This window comes from Hibiscus syriacus, unplaced genomic scaffold (assembly GCF_006381635.1).
Source record: "Hibiscus syriacus cultivar Baekdansim isolate YM2019G1 unplaced genomic scaffold, ASM638163v2 tig00117010_pilon, whole genome shotgun sequence".
Lineage (NCBI taxonomy): Eukaryota > Viridiplantae > Streptophyta > Magnoliopsida > Malvales > Malvaceae > Hibiscus > Hibiscus syriacus.
The window spans coordinates 437,979-457,153 of record NW_024063522.1 but is presented as its reverse complement, the minus strand read 5'-3'; the positions used below and the strand labels follow the sequence as shown (position 1 = coordinate 457,153).

At 36.3% G+C, this 19,175-nt stretch overlaps 2 protein-coding genes across 6 annotated transcripts; both read right to left on the bottom strand.

The window, feature by feature from the left end:
* Nucleotides 1-736: 736 nt before the first annotated feature.
* On the bottom strand, nucleotides 737-8,409 carry LOC120195242 (probable ubiquitin-like-specific protease 2B). Of its 5 annotated transcripts, XM_039197313.1 has the most exons (17): nucleotides 8,130-8,403; nucleotides 7,020-7,333; nucleotides 6,849-6,948; nucleotides 6,707-6,756; nucleotides 6,221-6,418; nucleotides 6,053-6,128; nucleotides 5,712-5,820; nucleotides 5,482-5,538; nucleotides 5,180-5,311; nucleotides 4,886-5,086; nucleotides 4,735-4,790; nucleotides 4,568-4,661; nucleotides 3,894-3,984; nucleotides 3,162-3,281; nucleotides 2,361-2,774; nucleotides 1,400-1,802; nucleotides 737-1,342 (listed from the first exon to the last, which is right to left on the bottom strand). In XM_039197313.1, the coding sequence occupies exons 1-17, from the start codon at nucleotides 8,266-8,268 to the stop codon at nucleotides 894-896; spliced, it is 3,003 nt and encodes a 1,000-aa protein (XP_039053244.1). In that variant the 5' UTR covers nucleotides 8,269-8,403; the 3' UTR covers nucleotides 737-893. The 5 variants fall into 5 exon arrangements, with proteins under 5 accessions (XP_039053244.1, XP_039053242.1, XP_039053243.1 ...); XM_039197311.1 differs by having other exon boundaries at nucleotides 737-1,802; nucleotides 8,130-8,402; XM_039197312.1 differs by having other exon boundaries at nucleotides 737-1,802; nucleotides 6,849-6,939; nucleotides 8,130-8,402.
* A 3,770-nt stretch (nucleotides 8,410-12,179) lies between these two features.
* Nucleotides 12,180-13,195, bottom strand: LOC120195213 (AT-hook motif nuclear-localized protein 17-like). Its single transcript, XM_039197287.1, has one exon. The coding sequence runs from the start codon at nucleotides 13,086-13,088 to the stop codon at nucleotides 12,234-12,236; it is 855 nt and encodes a 284-aa protein (XP_039053218.1). The 5' UTR covers nucleotides 13,089-13,195; the 3' UTR covers nucleotides 12,180-12,233.
* Nucleotides 13,196-19,175: the final 5,980 nt, after the last annotated feature.

The following is a 19,175-nucleotide window of genomic DNA, read 5'->3' as shown; positions in this document are numbered from 1 at the left end:
AGTCGAGTAGTGCGAGTCACAGACATAGAGTGTAACATCTCTGTCTTCTTTTTAATGCCTTTGTAATAATTTTCATGACTTATACTTTATATATGTTTCTTTCATTAGAATTTATGAAGTCTTAGAAGTAGGATAGCGGAGTAGTGTAGCCTTAGTTTAAGTTTTTAACCTATTAGACTTTATTCCTTCTCGTAGCTTGCTACCGTTGACTATTGTGTATCCTTCTCTTCAGGTTCTCTCTTTTTAAATTTAGTCGGGTCTTACGTTTCTGTCTATATGCAGATATTTTAATACAGTGATTTATTTACAGGAATTACTTTCCATTACAGACGTACATATAAAGACTGCATATGAAGATTGTTCAACTATGCATTTATTTATACATGCATTGCATTTTATCTTTATCTTTATCTTGCTAAATGCCGGAATTCTTCTACGGAAACTACTCTCAACCCTGGCGTTAGGGGCAACCTACTACCCTACCTCTCCCTTACCTCATTACACATAGGAATAGAATTTTATTGTTGTTGTTGTTATATAGTCTTTCTACAACGATAATATTATGATTTGAATCTTATAAAAATATTATTATATGTTAATACGCTAATCATTTAAGGAAACCGATTCAGATTGAGGGCAAGAAGTGACTTGTCCAAGATCATTTTGGGAGTAGATCTCTCCTTAATCGGGTATAGTATACTATAGCTAAAAAGCCATCCAAAAGGACTAAAACGAATCTCCTACGACCCCATTCTCAACATAAAGCCACTAACAGTATTCACAGCATGGCACAACGTAAATACATAGTTGAGGATTGATTGAATTCCTAGTACAATGTGAAAGGTGGAAACAAACCAATTAACAAAAAAAATTCCAATTTCTACAAGTCTTCTCTATGAATGCACTTTCTCTTCATCGGAAGGCATAAGCCGCATCCTTTTCGCCACTGGTTGCTCAGCTATTTCAGCTGACATATCATTGCTGGTTATTTGCACATCATGGTCATTTGCCTCCTTGTTTTCAACCATTTCGGAATACTGATTCAACTGGTTCAAGACTGTACTTGGATTCTGATGCGCAAGCACAGTTGAATTATCTTCAGGTGGGAAGTCATCAGCTGTAGCCTCCTTGTTTGCAAGGGGTTCTGAATCCTGATCCAACCGTTTCAAAGAAATATCGGGGTTTTTTGATGATGATAGAGTTGAATTATCCACGGATGGAAGGTCTTCATGCACATCATCATCTATGGCCTCCTTCTCAACCTTTTCGGCATTCTTTTCAATGAGTTCAGGGTCCTGATCCAACTGGTTCACTGCTGCACCAGGATTTTGATGCAACAATAAAGGTAAATCCTCAGTTGAGCAAAGGTCTGCATCCACAGTTCTAATCCAGGTCTTGACAGTGTCCTCAGAAGCTCCATAAACTTCGCTGATAGACGTCTCCAGCACCTCACTGGAGGCAGGCATGTAAACTTTCTTCAGACACACTACATTTTCCACTAGATGAGACTGTTCCTGAACTGTATCCTGTCTTTCAATTCGTTCCTCATTAACCTGAAATGGATTACATTCAATGATCCCAATATCATCATCATCATCTTCATCACCAGAGGCAGATGTTTCAGAAGATGTGTCAACTTCATGATCTCCTGGCATGGAAATTCCAGGATTCCATGTACTGCCCATGCCAAAACATCCTGATGAATATGGAGGTTCGCAAGCTTGAGGTGTGATTCCAGAGAACTGCGGAAAACCAGCTTCTCCAGAAGCCAAATAAGTAAACTGTTGACCAGTTTGCACTTCCTGTAAATAAAACAAATTATTTGTAATTGGGTATGCAAATCCAAGAAAACATAAAACAAGAATATCAAATTGCAGAAATTCCACATTTGTTAAATTTCTCACAGTAATTGATTTTCCATCATTTTTTCAGGTATGCCTCCATCTCTAACATAGCATCAGAAGGTATAGTAAGGAAGTATCATTGGGTTACCATTGCACCAAAACCATTTAAGACCTAAAATTCCTAAATGTGAGAAGAAAAGCATCACAAGAATCCAGGGTTTCAAATCGCGGTCGCGGTCGCGGTCGCGTTTTTGGTTATTTCGGATTTACCGTGATTGCGGCCGTCGCGGGTAACTCGGACAGCGGTGAAACCGCTATATCGCGGACTGTTTTTTGAAACCCTGCAAGAATCAGGGTTTCAAAAAACGGTCCGCGACCGCGATTTCGTCCGCGATATAGCGGTTTCGCCACTGTCCGAGTTACCCGCGACGGCCGCAATCACGGTAAATCCGAAATAACCGAAAACGCGACGCGACCGCGATTTAAAACCCTGACAAGAATGATGAAATTCAATACCTCTGTTGGTGATATAGCCCCATTCAGATTGTAATATGGAGGCTGGTCAAAAGATTGAAATTGCCCGAGCAAAGGCTCTGTTGTATCTCCTGAATCAAAAAACTCCCTGAGAACCAGACCAGAATCATTAACACTTCCCATGTTTCTCACAGAAGATGATGCTAACAGAGTCATTTCAATCCCTCGACCTACTTGGGAATCTAAATTCCCATGATAAGCTACTTCTGTACTGAAACTCCCTGAAATAAACTCCACGCCATTTTCATTTTCAATCTTTTCAGAAGAATTATTGTCATCACTGCAATGAGATGAACTGATTTCCTGAGAACGAACTTCTAGGAGTTCAAAAATTAACTTCTGGATGAGAGTGCGCTTTAGAGAAGCCTCAGTAGGTGGAAACCAATCCAAATTAAGCTGGGAGACAAAGGGAAAAAATAGTATAAAAACCATGGATTAATTTTTCTGAACATATAACAAATATATAGATCGATCACAACACAAGTAGTCAATGGTTGTTCTCAGGTTATCTTGATGAAACTTTTAACTTGGTTCCTTGTCCTGAGACCAAAGTCCAGAACATTTTCCTATTAGAGCATTTTCACGACAACTCAAAACCTTAGATCACATCATTGCTAAATGGACAAATATAAAATCAAAAATAAAAAAGGTACAAGTTATTAAAAGTATAAAATAATAACATAGAAAGAAAAAAAAGATTGTGCTTGGATGAGTCTTCCATATAGTATCAGACAAAAAGCAACAACTGAACAATGAACCAAAATACCTATGCTGACCACTTACAAAGTTAGAGAACTTGGTTATTTTGAAGGGGTTGAAGTTAGGAGGAGCTTCAGCTAAAAAGAGCTCTAGATAGTGGAGTAAGAAAAGGCCGCAATCAAATGAATTCTCCTGCTGTGGCAGCTGACAATAAAGGAACAAATATCAAAGAAAAATGCATTATACACAACCACGAGAAAGACAGCAACTAAGCAATCATCAATTGTAAAACAACAAAGTTACAAAGATGCAAGGCCCCAACTAAAATAAAGAATAGTCAGTTCTGTACTTTACATGCAAGCATACAGACAAAGCTGCAAATTAAATTAATAATCTGAGTATTTACCCAGAGAGATGACAGGAATACAATCATATAAAAATTAAAGGGCAAACATAAGCACAAATGTGTATCACAGCTTCACGACTTTAGTGAAAAACGGCATTGTTCTTTGTAATTTATCATGACATTAAGTGTTAAATATCCTTATAATGCAAAAAGTGTAATTATCATGACATTAAGTGGAGGTAAGATAAGTATTATCTTGGAACGATAGATTAACACAATGCTCCAAGATCCCCCCCCCAAAAAAAAAACCAAGATTATTAGATAAATTCAAGTGCTAATTAAACAGGACAAGAAATCATAATATTTGGACCATTCTCCCCTCTTCTTGAATCCCTCAGAGTTGTTAAGGAAATTCTTATTCCAAAACCGTATCATGAAATAGCTAAATATTAAACCAAAGTTAGCTGTACCTCGAGTGAGACAAACCGCAAGTTCAAGAATTTTGAAGAAAGATCTTCAGATGTCTCCTTGTGCCTCTCTTTCCACTCTTCCCAAAGGTAACTGTCAATTTCAAGGACAAAAGTCAGGCTGACAAATTATGAGATATACCATTCAAAATGCATACTAACTAATTAGGGGGGAGGGGGTTAAATACCCAAACAAGCACACAAGGTTGAAATTAAAGATGTAGATGAAAAGATTCAAAATGATGGACGGGAAGAAATTGTTCAACAAAGAAGTGTATGACTACATTGGAGAAAAGTGGAAAAGATCAATTCTTAAAAGGGTTGGACCCCTTCATTTTATAATAAAACAATTCAATTGTACGTTTGCGGAAAACTCGCAAGGACCAAGTGCGTTATATTAAGGTTCACATTTAATCCTAAAGAAAATTATGAAACTAAATTTGCTTAAATTCTGAGTAACTAGAAGCAAATTTTGTTCAATATAAACATACTAAACATAGCAAAGATCTATGGTATGACAGTTTAAGAGATGAAAAACAGAAATTAATAATCTAGAAAAAAATATCAGCATTTTTAACTTAGAAAAGCAACTCAGTAAAGGCATTGAAACCTAACAAGATAAACTTATATGCAAATGTATTTATGAACTCAAATATAGTGTAAAAGCATTAAAATACCTTTGGACTAGATTTTTAAGACCTGCATGATTTCCTCTGATAGAATCCATGTGCAATATGCATGGTACCTTCGATGATTTGGCCAAGTCCTCATCTGAACAGAAAAAATATGCATGAATAAAAGGCCTATTCCCCAAAAGCCCTTGTCCAGTCAAACAAGAATATACCTTTAAAAGCAGCCACTTCACCAAGATGACATATGACTAGCAAACTCCAATGAAGGCTGTGAGTAATATGCAAATACACTTAATGTTAGCTCATAAGTTCTTATATGTATTTCTTAAAACAAACTAACGACTCTGAGGACAAATTTCTTACTTGAAATTTACAGGTACAAAGATGTAATCTTTTCCAAACATGTCCAATTTTCTTGTCCATTTACGAACTCGCACAAAAGCAGCCCTGCCATCTGAAATACTGGATGGATCTTTGTCAAGATCAGCAAGTTTCCGAAAGAAAAAACTATTAAAAAAATGGAATCTCTGCCTTTCTTCAGGTTCTATCTTATTCTTTAAATACCTGTCAAAAAAAATTTATATTCCCAACTTGAGCCTGCACCATTCCTTAAAAAATAGAAACATATGCATGATAAAAGAATTAAAATGATCTTACTTAATGTAGAAGTCAATGATAGTATCATTGATGAAGGTCTCTGGTTCTAACAGATCAACATCTCTCTTGCTAATGGAAACAGCGTCAAAATCACCTTTTGGATATATAACCTCCTCAAAAGGCTCATCAAAACTGCAAATCAGGTGTTTTTGGCATAGAGCATAAGCAAGACTGGGTCATGAAATCAGTAAATAAACTTGAAACAATAAAAAAATATGGACTTTTAACCCCTTTGTGTGTGTGTGTGTGTGTGTTTTGAAGGGGGAATAGAGAGGGAAGGGGGTTGAAGTCCCATAACTTACTTAGGAAAATAAGACTTATGTATTGGTGAATTATCCCCGCCCATTTCCATCAGTGGACTGAAAAGGAAAACGAGTATTTTAGCCATGCTCTTAGATTTAACATCATAATATCATGACGGGCATGAAAGTATCGGTCCTTGTTATGGCAACAAAAATTGCAAATGGAACTCTAAGCAGCCGATTAGAGTTGAATGACAACTTTGAAAGGAAACATCTATTTAGAAGCTTACTCAAACACAATATTCCACATGGCCAGGTATTTATGATTTAATGAGGTGATTGCTTCCTGTTTCTCAGACCATCTACGGTCAAATACCATGAACTTTAACTCCTCAATAACTGAAATATGCATGAACAAATAAAGTCAGATAAAATGAAGGATTAGAAAAATATTAGCTGGGAACTAATTCCCATATGATGATCAGAGTATACGTTAAAACTAGGCCAAGTTTAAACAAGGTTAAAACATATCCTTGAATATCTTCACCCATATAGGAAAGAAAATGTATGGATCTACGAAAATAAGAAACAAATTCTACAAGGAACAAATAAAATAGCTAAGATCACTAGCCTGAAGTGTTACATTCATTCTCAGCCTCTGCCGCAACCTTTGAGAGGACTTTCAGATTGACAATCATACACCCACCCTACCATGCAGTCCATACAGAAAACTGCATACTGTTAAAACCAAGAAGCTGTACAAAAGCACTAACTTAAATCGTTTCCATTCATGACTCACCCTTTGAAACCACTGACAATGGATGTTAATAATATCATCAACTCCCCTTTCAAAACTAAAGGCCCCATGGTGATAACTCACAGTTGAGCACTCAATTTTGATGCCACCAGGAGAAAAAATGACTGATACCCCTGTATAATAATTATCTTGATATAGAACATATTCTGGACATATAACAACTTCCCTATCTATGTTATCCTGCAAAAAGGATAATTGAAACAACTAAGAAAAGCCTCCAGAATATAACGTACTAATAATATTGATCTTCTTGGCTAATAATTTTCTCTAGAACTGTTTTAACATTAACTAACAAAAAAAATTAAAAATAACAATATCAAGAGGATATATATTAAAAAAACTATACCAGAGTTTTAACTCAGGCAATAGCCTACTTGGCATATGAATGAAACCTCTAAAGATGAAAACCACTGCACAACACCTACCCTAATATCTGCTACTAATAAATTTGAAAGGAAAGCAAATTACCATAGGGATATTGCCATCAAAATGATCTACCACGTTTCCATTCAAAGAAACTGAAAAATGCAGATAACAAGATTTAGAATATATAAAGAACTACAACAATTAATTGGAAAATGAACATAAAATTTTCAATCTGAAAGAATACCATCATCCTCTGCTAAATCAGAAACAGGACTTGGTGGGGATCTTTCACTCGTGCTTCCATTACCATCCGAAGCCATATCAATTGGCTCGTTCTGCAAGAGCTAAAACAATCTAAGTGCAAGCCAAATTTAACTTAATTCAAAATGTAATTTAGGAATAACTGGAAAAGTACACTTAATGGAGAACTTGACAGGGGACAGCTTAATTGTCTTTTCCCCGGTGAAGGTGCTTCAGAAAATGAATTTCTAGACTCAAATTCAGTAAAGGTACTTCCATGCTTATGGATATCTTTTTCTAAGTTTGGCTGTTGTTCAGAACTTGTGGCCTTCGACTCTGGGGAAACATCCAGATCAGTATTTCCTTCCTTGGCAAATTCATTTTCACCAGAACCCAGTGAGGCAGCAGGAGTCGCCCCTTCAATTGCACCAACATCTATGCAAGGAACGTTGTCCATTTCCTCTCTCTGAACAGCAGCACCATGGGCAACTTAAAGCAAATGTAAAAGAATTACTATCAGAAAAACGTAAATTAAATATGAAACATCCACACATGATTCAACAATTATCCTACAATACAAGTTTTTGAATAAATTTTGCATATAACATTACTTTAACCACCAAATTCAACAACCATTGCTCAACAAAGATAATACAATTCATACTTTTAAGCCCAATTACCACATATACAGAAAAGAAGAAAACCAACAATTAAATCCATAGAGAATTCCCTGTAGCATATAAAGAAACAGAAAACTCAAACCCAAGCAATCCAAAGAGGAACATATGTTTTCATGCTAGTAAAAGAAAAGACTATCAGCTTAAAAGACACAAGTAAATCTTCACATCGATCAAACAATCTAGAGGTTTGTAATTTGCAGTATTTCCACATCTTGGTCACCATTACTCGACAAGGGATTAGAACTAAACACTCCATCTAGTAATCTACTAATGGTCACAGACCCCGAAACATTCCAGTTCACTGGATGTGAATTCAGAGTCCGCATTCACTAAATTATGGAGTTCAAATCCAATCAGTCATTGCAAACTGTTTCCCACAACCTCGTTGCAAAGTTGATACGACCAATTTTATACAATTATTAACTACATGTAATTCACTTCGTTTTCATTGCCCTAACCTTACTAAAAATGGTAAGGGTTTTTTCCATTTAAAATTTGACAGAAAATCCGATCGTTTTATAGGGGCTTTTTTTCAGCGCCCAAAAATATTTTAAAATGAAAATAATAAATAAAAATGAAAAAAAAAACTTTTTTTAGAAACTTACCGCATTCGAGGAACTGACATTCCATAGTCGCCAGGTCATCTGAATTAGGGTTTCTCAATCTGCAAAAGCATTTATCAGTTGTCAATTCTGAAATCCCGTCTTCCTCCTTGAATTCGAACACCTCGAAACCGTTGTTCATCGGCGCGCGAGACAACTATAGGTTAGAACGAGCAAGCGTGTTGGCAACTCGGTGAGTCGGAAATAGAAACTCAGATAGTAAACGTATAGGAGACCAATTATTACCCGCGATCTTCCGAGAAGGAGAGGAAAGGAATGCCCTAATTTCCGAGTAAAAGAACTAATTAGATAGAAGAAAACCAGTTAGAGTAAAAAATATTAGAAACGTGTTGGTTAAGCAACGCGCAAGTTCAGAGAGTACATTTCACAAATCAATCAGGCGATAGAAAAACTAAAATGGACAAAGATCTTGGCGCGTAGGGTTTGGTTTATAGGAAGTTAATGGGACTGGGAAAAGGGATTTATCGGAAGTGTCCCCTCTTAATTTGGATAGTTTTATATATTGCCGCTAGACCTTTTTAGATGATTTAATAGTGATTATCTTTAATTTTTTCATTATATTTTTAAGTTTAATATTTTATTTTTACTTGAGTATTTTTAAATTTAATATTTTATTTTTATACGAATATTTTAGTGACTATCTTTATTTTTTTTTTATATTTTGATGCGTTATAATTTTTTTTCTGTTAATGAAATTCGGTTATCATAGTTATCATTATTAAAAAATAAAAATAAAAATAATTTTCACACGCCTATCTCTCAAAAACTAGATTTCGAAGTTTCTCTTAAAAATACAAAGCTTGCAAGTTCTGTGCATTAATTAGAAAGAGACAAACCAAAGTACATAAATATAAGGGTAAATTATAGTAATGATAGTTGAACTTTTCTGAAGATTACATTTAGGTCCCCAACTTTTAAAACTTGCAATACAGTCCTCCAACATTTAGTCCATTTGCAATATGGTCCCGATGTAACCGGCCGTTTGACGCCGTTACACTGTCGTTAAAAGAAGATGACGTGGTAGTTCTCCAACATTTAGTATGTTTGCAATATGGTCACTGAACTTTTCAGACGCTTGTATTTAGGTCCCCCCAACTTTTAAAACTTGCAACATAATCCTCAATTTCATTTTAAATCCCAAATTCCTTTTCGATCTCGAATTTCCTTTTCGATCTCGAATTTCCTTTTTCGCTTCTCTCTTCTCATTCCCAGCTTAACTTTTCAGTCAGGGATACATGAGAAATTCTAATCTAACTTTGAATTCTGTGGAGGTGTTAACTTGAATAAGAGTTCATTGAGAGAAGACCCGACCAATGGACTGTCGGGACCATCAACGATTCAAGGTGTAATGTTAAATACAAATCATCTTAGGTGAAGCATAGATGTTCGATGAAATGTTTGTGAGAAAAAAATGGGGTTAGAAATGCAAAGTTGACAAATACTACTAAGATAAACTAAGTATCTTTGTTGAAAATCACCAACAAAGCTGAAATTATTTTGTATAAATGGCATATAATAATTTCTTCGTTTAATCCTCGTGGTTAAAGATTTTCCAACAAATGATCAAATATAATAAAATCCCAAACAGCGCCTTCACCTCTCAGTCTCTTTCGCTCACATGCACTCTCGTTTGGTTTTTGCTTTTCAGTTTTTCGCCATATAAAATTGTAAACCCAAGCAGTGCTCTTTCTTTCAACTTTTTATTTACAAAGAAAAAATGAAGGAAGAATTGTTGAAACGCAACACCAATTGCGTTTATTTCTTAGTTTCTCCCCTCACTTGCAAAAAGGTATTTATTTTCTCTTTTGGGCTATCCAGAAGTAAGTTTTTCCTCTTTTGCACTTTTCCATTTTCAGCTCGCATTGTGTATTTTTTTGTTGAAATTTTTATGTTTATGGAACTACATATCAAGGATCTGGATATTCAGTGTTAGTTTTGAACCAAAACCATGTAATTTTCGTTCTTTATTCTTAATCAAAACTTTTAATACTCCTTATGAAAAATATTCAGTCCATCAGAATAGAAGTGAAAGATGATCCTAGGCTAAATTTTTTTTGATTTTTTTGTTTGGTTTTTCTTTAAATCAGGGAATTGGTTGTGAGTATCGACATAGTGAAATCGCCAAGCTCAATATGAGAGACTGCTGGTACTAGTTTACTGGGAATTGTATTGATCCAACATGTTGTTTTCGGCGTCCTGTGAGCTCGTATTCTTTTTAATAAGTTCATGTTTATTATGAGATTGATATATCGTGGACGAACTTGATTTTTTATGTTTTGGAAATTTTACAATTGAATCTGTATTGATTTATAGCTTTAGAAGACAATTCTGCATGCACGCAACTTGAAAGGCATCATGACAGGGTAGTATATTTGGAGCAGCTACTTGATATGTTGTCCAGTCATTGCACATTTGCACCTTCATTTATGGCATATATATGTTTGTTGCAGTGTCCTCTATGTTTTACAATATCTTTTATTGCTGACATGCCATGAATTTACAAGAATTATAGGGTCCTATGATTTTAGATCCACTATCTGCTTTAGATTCTCATCATGTTTGTCTATTGAGGAATATAAAACGTGGAGCATTAGAAGCAATTATATATAAAAAAGGTAGGCTATTAATGAATTTGCAATTGGTAATGTTTTATTTGGCATCTATTGTATATCTTAAACAACCCATTTGACGCCTTAGCTTTTGGAGTGACTATGATCGAACTTCTTTCCCTTTATTTATTAAGTCCTCCTTTTGAACGAGTTATTAATTGACATTCTTTGTTTATTTTAGTTATTGCTTGGTTGTATGTTGTAGTCATATGAACTAAAAATCTTTACTATTTTCGCATCTGTTGGATGAGCATGCTCAAGTTCCATCCAAACCTATTGGACTGTCATACCAAAGTGTGACAACTACGAACAAGACAAATTGGCCTTGTTACTTTTACTTCAACGGTTTATGCAATAAACGTGATATGTACACTTTTCATGTTCAAAGTGCGGTAGCCGTTAGATATGCATGCAACAAACTTCAAATTTATATTAAAGTAGAAACTGTCAAATAACAAATTAATGTTCCAAATTCCAAAACACTTTAATTACATTAAAACCCCTAAATTCTAAAATACTTTAATTACATTCTAAACCCTAAAATAAGGTATTTTAAAATTTGGGTTTAAAATGTAATTGAATTATTTTGGAATTTGGGGTTTAGAATGAAATTGAGGAATGTGTTATAAGTTTTAAAAGTTAGAGGACTTAAATGCAAGCACATGAAAAGTTCAGTGACCATATTGCAAATAGACTAAATGTTGGAGGACTGCCATGTCATCTTCTTCTAACGGCAATGTAACGGCGTCAAATGGTCGGTTACGTTGGAGACCATATTGCAAACGGACTAAATGTTGAAGAATTGTATTGCAAGTTTTAAAAGTTGGGAGACCTAAATGCAAGCTTCAGAAAAGTTCATGGCCATTACTATATTTTACGCTAAATATAATAAAGAAAAGGAAAAATGAGAAATATAATACTATTTCTAAGTGGGGCAGCTGGAAAGAGCATTCAATAACACACACACATATATAGAGGGATAAAAAGCAACGGTGAGTAGCAGTAATGAAAAGAAAACTGGCAGCCATAACCCTATCCATGTTTTCTTCTGGATTACACTTTTTCCATACGAAGAAACTCACTCCCCAAAACAAACAAAGATGACTCGAATCGAATCTCAACTCAGCTGCATTATCTGTCAGTCAGTGTTGCAGCTGCAGTGATCTGTGTGAATGATGGATCAAATTTTCAAACTTCAAAGCGATGCAATGCCTCTCGAATATTGAAGAGTCTGCTAATGCAATATAGATATCTAACATGTAAAACCCAGAAGAAAAAGTTTGATTTTGATGTATGATATTAAAGAAAAGTAATACTAACAAAGAAAAACAGTTAACAATTCAAAGTTCAAATTTAAACAGAGATTATTAACGGTAATTTGATGAAACAGAAATACAAATTACCACGTAATACAGAAGAAGAAAAAGATGTGAACTGCTTTGATGGAAAATAAACTAAAAGGTTAAAACTTTGAAGTTTATAGTCGTCGGTAAGGCGGTGGAGGTGGTGGTGGTCTTGCCGTTGGAGCCCAAATGACATCCGAACCGCCCAAATGACAATTATACATCGAAACCCCACATGAATCTGCCCCACCACCACCGTGACCACTGTCTCCCCCGCCACCAGACAAGGGCGGCGACTGTCCTTCACCGCCACCACCTGACGGCAGCGTATTCCTCGCTTCTTCTTCTTCTTCTCTTCCAGGTAACCGATGATATGAAGGGTTGTTAAAAGTAACCGCTACTATAAACACCGTGCCAGCTGCTACCAAGGAGCCAGAGACGAACCCTCCGATGACCTGCCCTTGAGGACCCGCTAAGGAGATGGAGAACGTGTTGGGCACGTGACACGACGTCGTTTGGGAGAGGAGAGTGGCGGAGAACAATAATATGTCGAATCTACCATGAAAAGTTACGGTAGCTCCTGGAGTGCTCGAAGGTTGACGGAGCGTTATATTGGAAACGGCACCGGAAGCAGTAACCACGCAAATGCCAATATTTTTCCGACATGTAAAGCGGGAGATAGCTCCGACGACGTCGTTTCCTCCAGGGATTTCGAGGATGTAAGGAGTCATTGAAGGGTCAGATTCACGAGTTATGACTAGGGGGGGCTTGGGCTTGTTTTTTGAACCCCGAGGACGACCTCTAGGTCTACGAACGACTTCAATAGAACCATCGCCACTGGGAAGAGAGGAGTGTTGGTTGTTGGAGGCGGTGTCATCGGATTCGAGGGTTTGAGAGAAGTGATGAGAGAAAGGGTGGTTTTGGTGGTGGAGCGTTGAGAACATGGCGTTGGGGATTTCATTTTTGGGTTCTACATATTCACGTTTCATGTTATGGGGTAGGGATTTTTGGATGTGGGGATTTGTGATAAAATAAGAGAAAATATTTATAAAAAAAATGGGTAAGAAAAGAACAAGAGAAGGAACAAGTCGGGATGGGAAGGAGGATGGGATGTGGGGGGAGAAAGCCTGTGGGAGATAAAGATGGTGAGAGGGATGGAACCATAAAAATACAAAATACAAGACAGATAAAATTTCTTTTATAGCAAAATAATAAAAGAAAGCGAACAAATCAAACTGCATTATTTTATCACAGACTAAATGATTTTTTCTATAAATTTAAAGTATATACAAAATAATATGTGTTTAGAAATTTATAATTATTTTATAATAAATATTTATATGTGACGTTTAAATTTAGAACGATTGATTCATACACATTGAACAATCAATTCTTTTAATTAAATCATTTTATTTTATCAAAAATATTATAATTTGCCTTTTCAATTTAATGATTAATCAGTTTAACTTGAATTTTTTTAAAGTAAATAGTTAATCATATATTATACTTCATTATCATATAATAAAAATAAATTTGATTTCAATCATATAATTTAGAAAAGAAATGAATATTTATCAAGAAAAACTAATAATATGTTAAGTTCATATCCGTAATTACGAGTATAATGTATAATGTATAAAACTAATAATATAATGAAAAATTACGTTAAATTCATATCCGTAATTAAGAGTATAATTTATAATGTATAAAACTATTATAGAGCCTTGCAATATGTTGTGTCAATGTGTTTGTTTCGATCATGGAACACATGATTTTTACCGAATGAGATACCGACGTCCATTTTCAGTAGTAAACCTGCAACACCAATGGAATTAAGCACTGCTTCAAGAGAACTATTGTTCGACATTCATATTGGGAAATAACAGCCTATCCAAGGAGTAATGTCTTACGTTGTATAAATTAAGAGAGCTAGCCAAGATAGATGAGCAGATCATCGCCCAAGGCGGCATGATGCCTTCACTGAAATAGCAGATATGACGGATTTAGAGGAAAGTGTAGGCAAGGATTGTTGGAGAGCTAAAGAAATGCCGACGACTGTAGTTAAAACTGTAGAAAAGTGTTAACTGTTTTTAAATATTGTTACACATTCTGTTAGTTTGTTAGATGTTAGTTATTGAGTTAGTTACAGGAATTTGTTTATATAAAGGACCTATTTGTTGTAATTGAAAGTATGAGGAATAAAATATAATTCTGTCCAGACTTCATTTTAACATGGTATCAGTTTAGCCCAGGTTATTCTTGGGTCGTCCTCACTCTTCCCGTGTTTTTTCCTTCCACCCACAATCCTCTCCTCTTGATTAGGTTTTGCTCTCTGTTATTTCTCTTGACGAGATGAATACCCCTGACACCACCGCCGTTCTTGATTTTAGCCATCCCTTGTTTCTACACCCGTTTGATACACCTGGAGGCGTTCTCGTTTCTCATCGCCTGGTTGGCATTGACAATTACAACTTATGGAGCCGCTCTATGAGGATTGCGTTGCTGGCGAAAAACAAATTAGGTTTTGTTGATGGCACCTGCTGCAAAGAGGACTACGATGAGTTCTTGCACTCTCAGTGGGAACGCTGTAATGCGTTCGTCCTTTCCTGGATTCTCAACACGGTCAGCAGTGATCTCTCGGCTGGAATCGTGTTTGCTTCAAGCGCTGCTCACGTCTGGACAGATTTGAAAGAACGTTTTGACAAGGTAGATGGATCCAGAATTTTCTTTTTGCATCGTGAAATTGCCACTCTAAGCCAAGGTGGTTCTACTGTTTCAGCTTATTTTACACGATTAAAACTTTTTTGGGATGAATATCATGCCCTAGTCCCTCTTTCGGCCTGTAATTGTGAAGTTTCTCAACAAAATTCCAAGCATATTGCACAGCAAAAGCTGTTGCAATTCCTTATGGGTCTCAATGAGACTTACTCTGCTATTCGCAGTCAAGTCCTCATTATGCAGCCTCTGCCAAGCGTGAATCAAGCATACTCTATGATTGTGCAAGAAGAGGCACAACGAGCTCAGTTGTCTCTTGTTTCGGGAGTCACAGCTATGTAGTCCAATACGTATGCTAATTCTGATCGAAGGCGTTTCACTGGTGTTTGTGACTTCTGTAAAGTCAAAGGCCACAAACGTGACAACTACTATCGCTTAATTGGGTTTCCTCCTGATTTCAAGTTCACAAAAAAGAAGAATCCTCAGGCAGCTCTTGCTACCAATATCTCGTTACCTGAATCTGATCATGATTTACAATCTGGTGGTTTCAGTACAGTTCAGTCTGCTCCAGTCTTCACAACATCCCAGTATCACCAAATACTTGAGCTCTTAAATAAACCTCCATCGGTTGATGCTGTTGTCAATCTCGCAGGCATCACTTCTAAATGCTTACCTGCTTCTGATAATTCCCTTTGTTGGATCCTTGATACAGGGGCTACTGACCATATGGTGTCTGATATCCATTGTTTACAGTCTCTTAATTCGTGTAAGCCTAGTTCTGTCCATTTGCCTACTAGTAAAACAGTTCCCATTACCCATACTGGTAACTTTCATTTTAACTCAACTGATGTCATTCGAAATGTTCTGTATGTTCCTGATTTCAATCATAATCTACTGTCAGTGTCAAAATTAACCAAAGACCTCAATTACAGTATCATTTTTTACCCTCGTTTTTGTGTTTTGCAGGATCTCTTCACTGGGAAGATGAGGGGGATTGGTAGGCAGGCTCATGGTCTCTACATGTTTAATTCCAAGGGCCTTGTTTCTGGTTTGTCATCCACACATTTTAGTTTTGATTTTGTCACCATCAAAATGAAAGGTTGATTCTAGTTGTATGACTGTTTCTTCTTCTAATAATACAATGCTTTGGCATGCACGTTTAGGGCATGCCACTTCTGTCAAAATGCATAAAACTCCTTTTTTGAGTTCTCTTTCTTTGAATGAAAACACTGTTAAACAATGTTTTTGTGTGTCCTCTTGCAAAACAGTCAAGATTGCCTTTTCCTATTAGCTCATCTAGGTCACTTAAACCCTTTGATTTGATTCATGTTGGCTTGTGGGGCCCCTATAGAATTTCAACACATAGTGGTCATAGATCCTTTTTAACTATTGTAGATGATCATACTAGGCTATCTTGGGTTTACCTGTTGAAACTTAAGAGTGATGCTTTTTTATTTCTTAAACAAATCTTTGCGCTTGTTCAAAATTACCATTTTACTTCAGTTAAGTATATTCGTAGTGATAATGGTGGTGAGTTTTTTAGTGATCATTGTTCTGAGCTTTTCTCTTCACTTGGCATTATTCACCAAAGCTCTTGTGTTCATACACCCCAACAAAATGGGGTTGCTGAACGCAAACACAAACATTTTTTAGAGGTAGCCCGTGCTCTTCGTTTTCATTCTCATGTGCCCATTAGATTTTGGGGTGAGTGTGTTCTTACTGCCTGTTATATCATTAATAGGCTTCCTACTGCCATTCTAAACTGGAAAAGTCCGTTTGAAATCTTTTATCACAAGTCACCGAATCTTTCTCATATGAGAGTGTTTGGTTGTCTCTGTTATGCAACCAAAGTTAACTATAAAGACAAATTTTCTCCAAAGGCTTCTCCTTCTGTTTTTATGGGTTATTCATCAACCCAAAAGGGCTATCTCCTTTTTGATCTTCATTCAAGATCTTTTTTTGTCAATCGTGATGTGGTCTTTCATGAAACTATATTTCCCTTCTCATTCCCATTAAACAAGCCTTCTCCCTTTTTCCCTCCTCAACCTCCCATTGTTGATTCTGATTTTCTTACCCTTGAAATTTCTGCCTCATCTACTCCTATAAATTATGTCTTACCTAATATGTCTTCTTCTTCTTCTTCTTCTGCATCACCTCAAGTTTCAACTGGTTCACCAATTCACCCATCAAGCCCAAGTTCTCGTTTCATTGCTCCACCTGAAAATCAGTGTCCACCTCAAAGAAAGTCCACTAGGGTTGTCAAACCTCCTAATTGGCTACATGACTATGTTCATTCCTACCAATCTTCATATCTTCCAAGTAAGTATCATATTTCTAATTTCATTTCTTATTCTCACTTACCCTCTAAAACTCAGGTTTTCTTATCTTCCACCTCTCATTTAAGTGAACCAAAAACATATTATGAAGCCATTACTAACCCTCTTTGGATCCAAGCCATGAAGGAAGAGATTGATGCTTTGGAATCAAACAACACTTGGTCTATAGTCACCCTGCCTTCAGGGAAAATTCCAATAGGGTGCAAATGGGTTTACCGAATCAAGTACAAGGCTAATGGTGATGTTGAACGTTTCAAAGCTCGCCTTGTTGCTAAAGGGTTCAATCAAAAAGAAGGAGTTGACTTTGTGGATACCTTCTCCCCAGTTGCTAAACTGGTCACTGTTCGAACTATCTTTGTTGTTGCATCAATTTTTTCTTGGCCTCTTTACCAAATGGATGTATACAATGCGTTCTTGCAAGGTGACCTGGTTGAGGAAGTCTATATGACACTACCTGATGGTTTTTTCAGCCAGGGGGAGTCTAAGGTGTGTAGGCTGCATAAATCTCTTTATGGACTCAAACAAGCCTCTAGGCAATGGAATTTGAAGCTAACAGAAGCTTTGCTTATGGTTGGTTACATGCAGAGCAAATATGACTACTCAATGTTCACAAAACAGCAAGGTAGTGATATAGTTGTTTTATTGGTGTATGTTGATGATCTTTTAATTACTGGTAGTAATGAAGTATTGATAGCAGAACTAAAGTATATTTTGAATAAGAACTTCAAAATGAAGGATCTTGGAGAGTTGAAATACTTTCTAGGATTAGAAGTGTTAAGGTCAAAAGCAGGGATAGTGTTGAATCAAAGGAAGTATGCTTTAGAGCTGATTGAAGAAACTGGAGTAGGGGGAGCTAAACCAGCCTTGACTCATCTAGAGCAGAACAAGAAGTTAACCACAGTTGAGTATGATGAAACAGTTTGTAGTAATGAACAACTGTTGCAAGACAAAACTGTTTTTCAGAGACTTATAGGTAGACTAATATATCTGACTCACACACGGCCAGACATTGTCTATGCTGTTCATTTCCTCGGTCAGTTTATGCATAAACCAAAACACTCACATCTTGAAGCTGCATTGAGAGTGGTAAAATACATCAAGAAAAATCCAGGGCAGGGGATTTTATTAAGTGCTACGAGTGAGTGCAGATTAATTGCCTATTGTGACTCTGACTGGGCTGCATGCCCTATGACTAGAAGATCTATAACTGATTTTTGCATTAAGCTTGGAATGTCTCCAATTTCTTGGAAATCCAAGAAGCAAAACACTGTTGCACGCTCCTCTGCAGAAGCTGAATATAGAAGCATGGCAGGGACGGCTGCAGAAATAGTTTGGCTGAAGGGTTTGTTGGGAGAATTGGGGTTGAAAAACATAGCACAAGCTAAGCTATAGTGTGATAATAAAGCAGCCTTGCAAATAGCAGTAAATCCAGTTTTCCATGAGAGAACCAAACACATTGAGATAGATTGTCATTTTGTCAGATAGAAGATTCAAGAAGGCTTGATACGAACAGAACACATTAAGACAGGAGAACAACAAGCAGATTTGATGACTAAAGCCTTGGGTGTACATCAACATGAATATCTTGTTTCCAAGTTGGGGATTAAAGACCTCTTTACAACCACCAACTTGAGGGGAAGTGTAGAAAAGTGTTAACTGTTTTTAAATATTGTTACACATTCTGTTAGTTTGTTAGATGTTAGTTATTGAGTTAGTTACAGGAATTTGTTTATATAAAGGACCTATTTGTTGTAATTGAAAGTATGAGGAATAAAATATAATTCTGCCCAGACTTCATTTTAACAAAAACAAGTGAAGTTGCAGAGGATGATGGCCACAACAAAGATGGAATTGACGACCATAGCCATGGAATGAAGTTCCCAGCTGAGGTCCATAATTTACGTGCCAGTTGCATCTCTGAGGTCCAGAAACCAACACCAAGTTACAATCGATGTGTTTCGATAAATTCTATTTTTTATTTAAAATAGTATTATAATTGTTTTAGTATCTCCTCTATTATCAAAC

What these genes read in the sequence shown, in the direction of transcription:
- LOC120195242 (XM_039197311.1), bottom strand. Translation starts at nt 8,268, where the DNA reads ATGAACAACGGTTTCGAGGTGTTCGAATTCAAGGAGGAAGACGGGATT. An exon ending in TGTCAAGTTCTCCATTAAGT is followed by an intron (nt 6,949 to 7,019) that starts GTACTTTTCCAG and finishes AGATTGTTTTAG; the next exon opens with CTCTTGCAGAACGAGCCAAT. An exon ending in GGGCTATATCACCAACAGAG is followed by an intron (nt 1,803 to 2,360) that starts GTATTGAATTTC and finishes TTTTATTTACAG; the next exon opens with GAAGTGCAAACTGGTCAACA.
- LOC120195213 (XM_039197287.1), bottom strand. Translation starts at nt 13,088, where the DNA reads ATGAAACGTGAATATGTAGAACCCAAAAATGAAATCCCCAACGCCATG.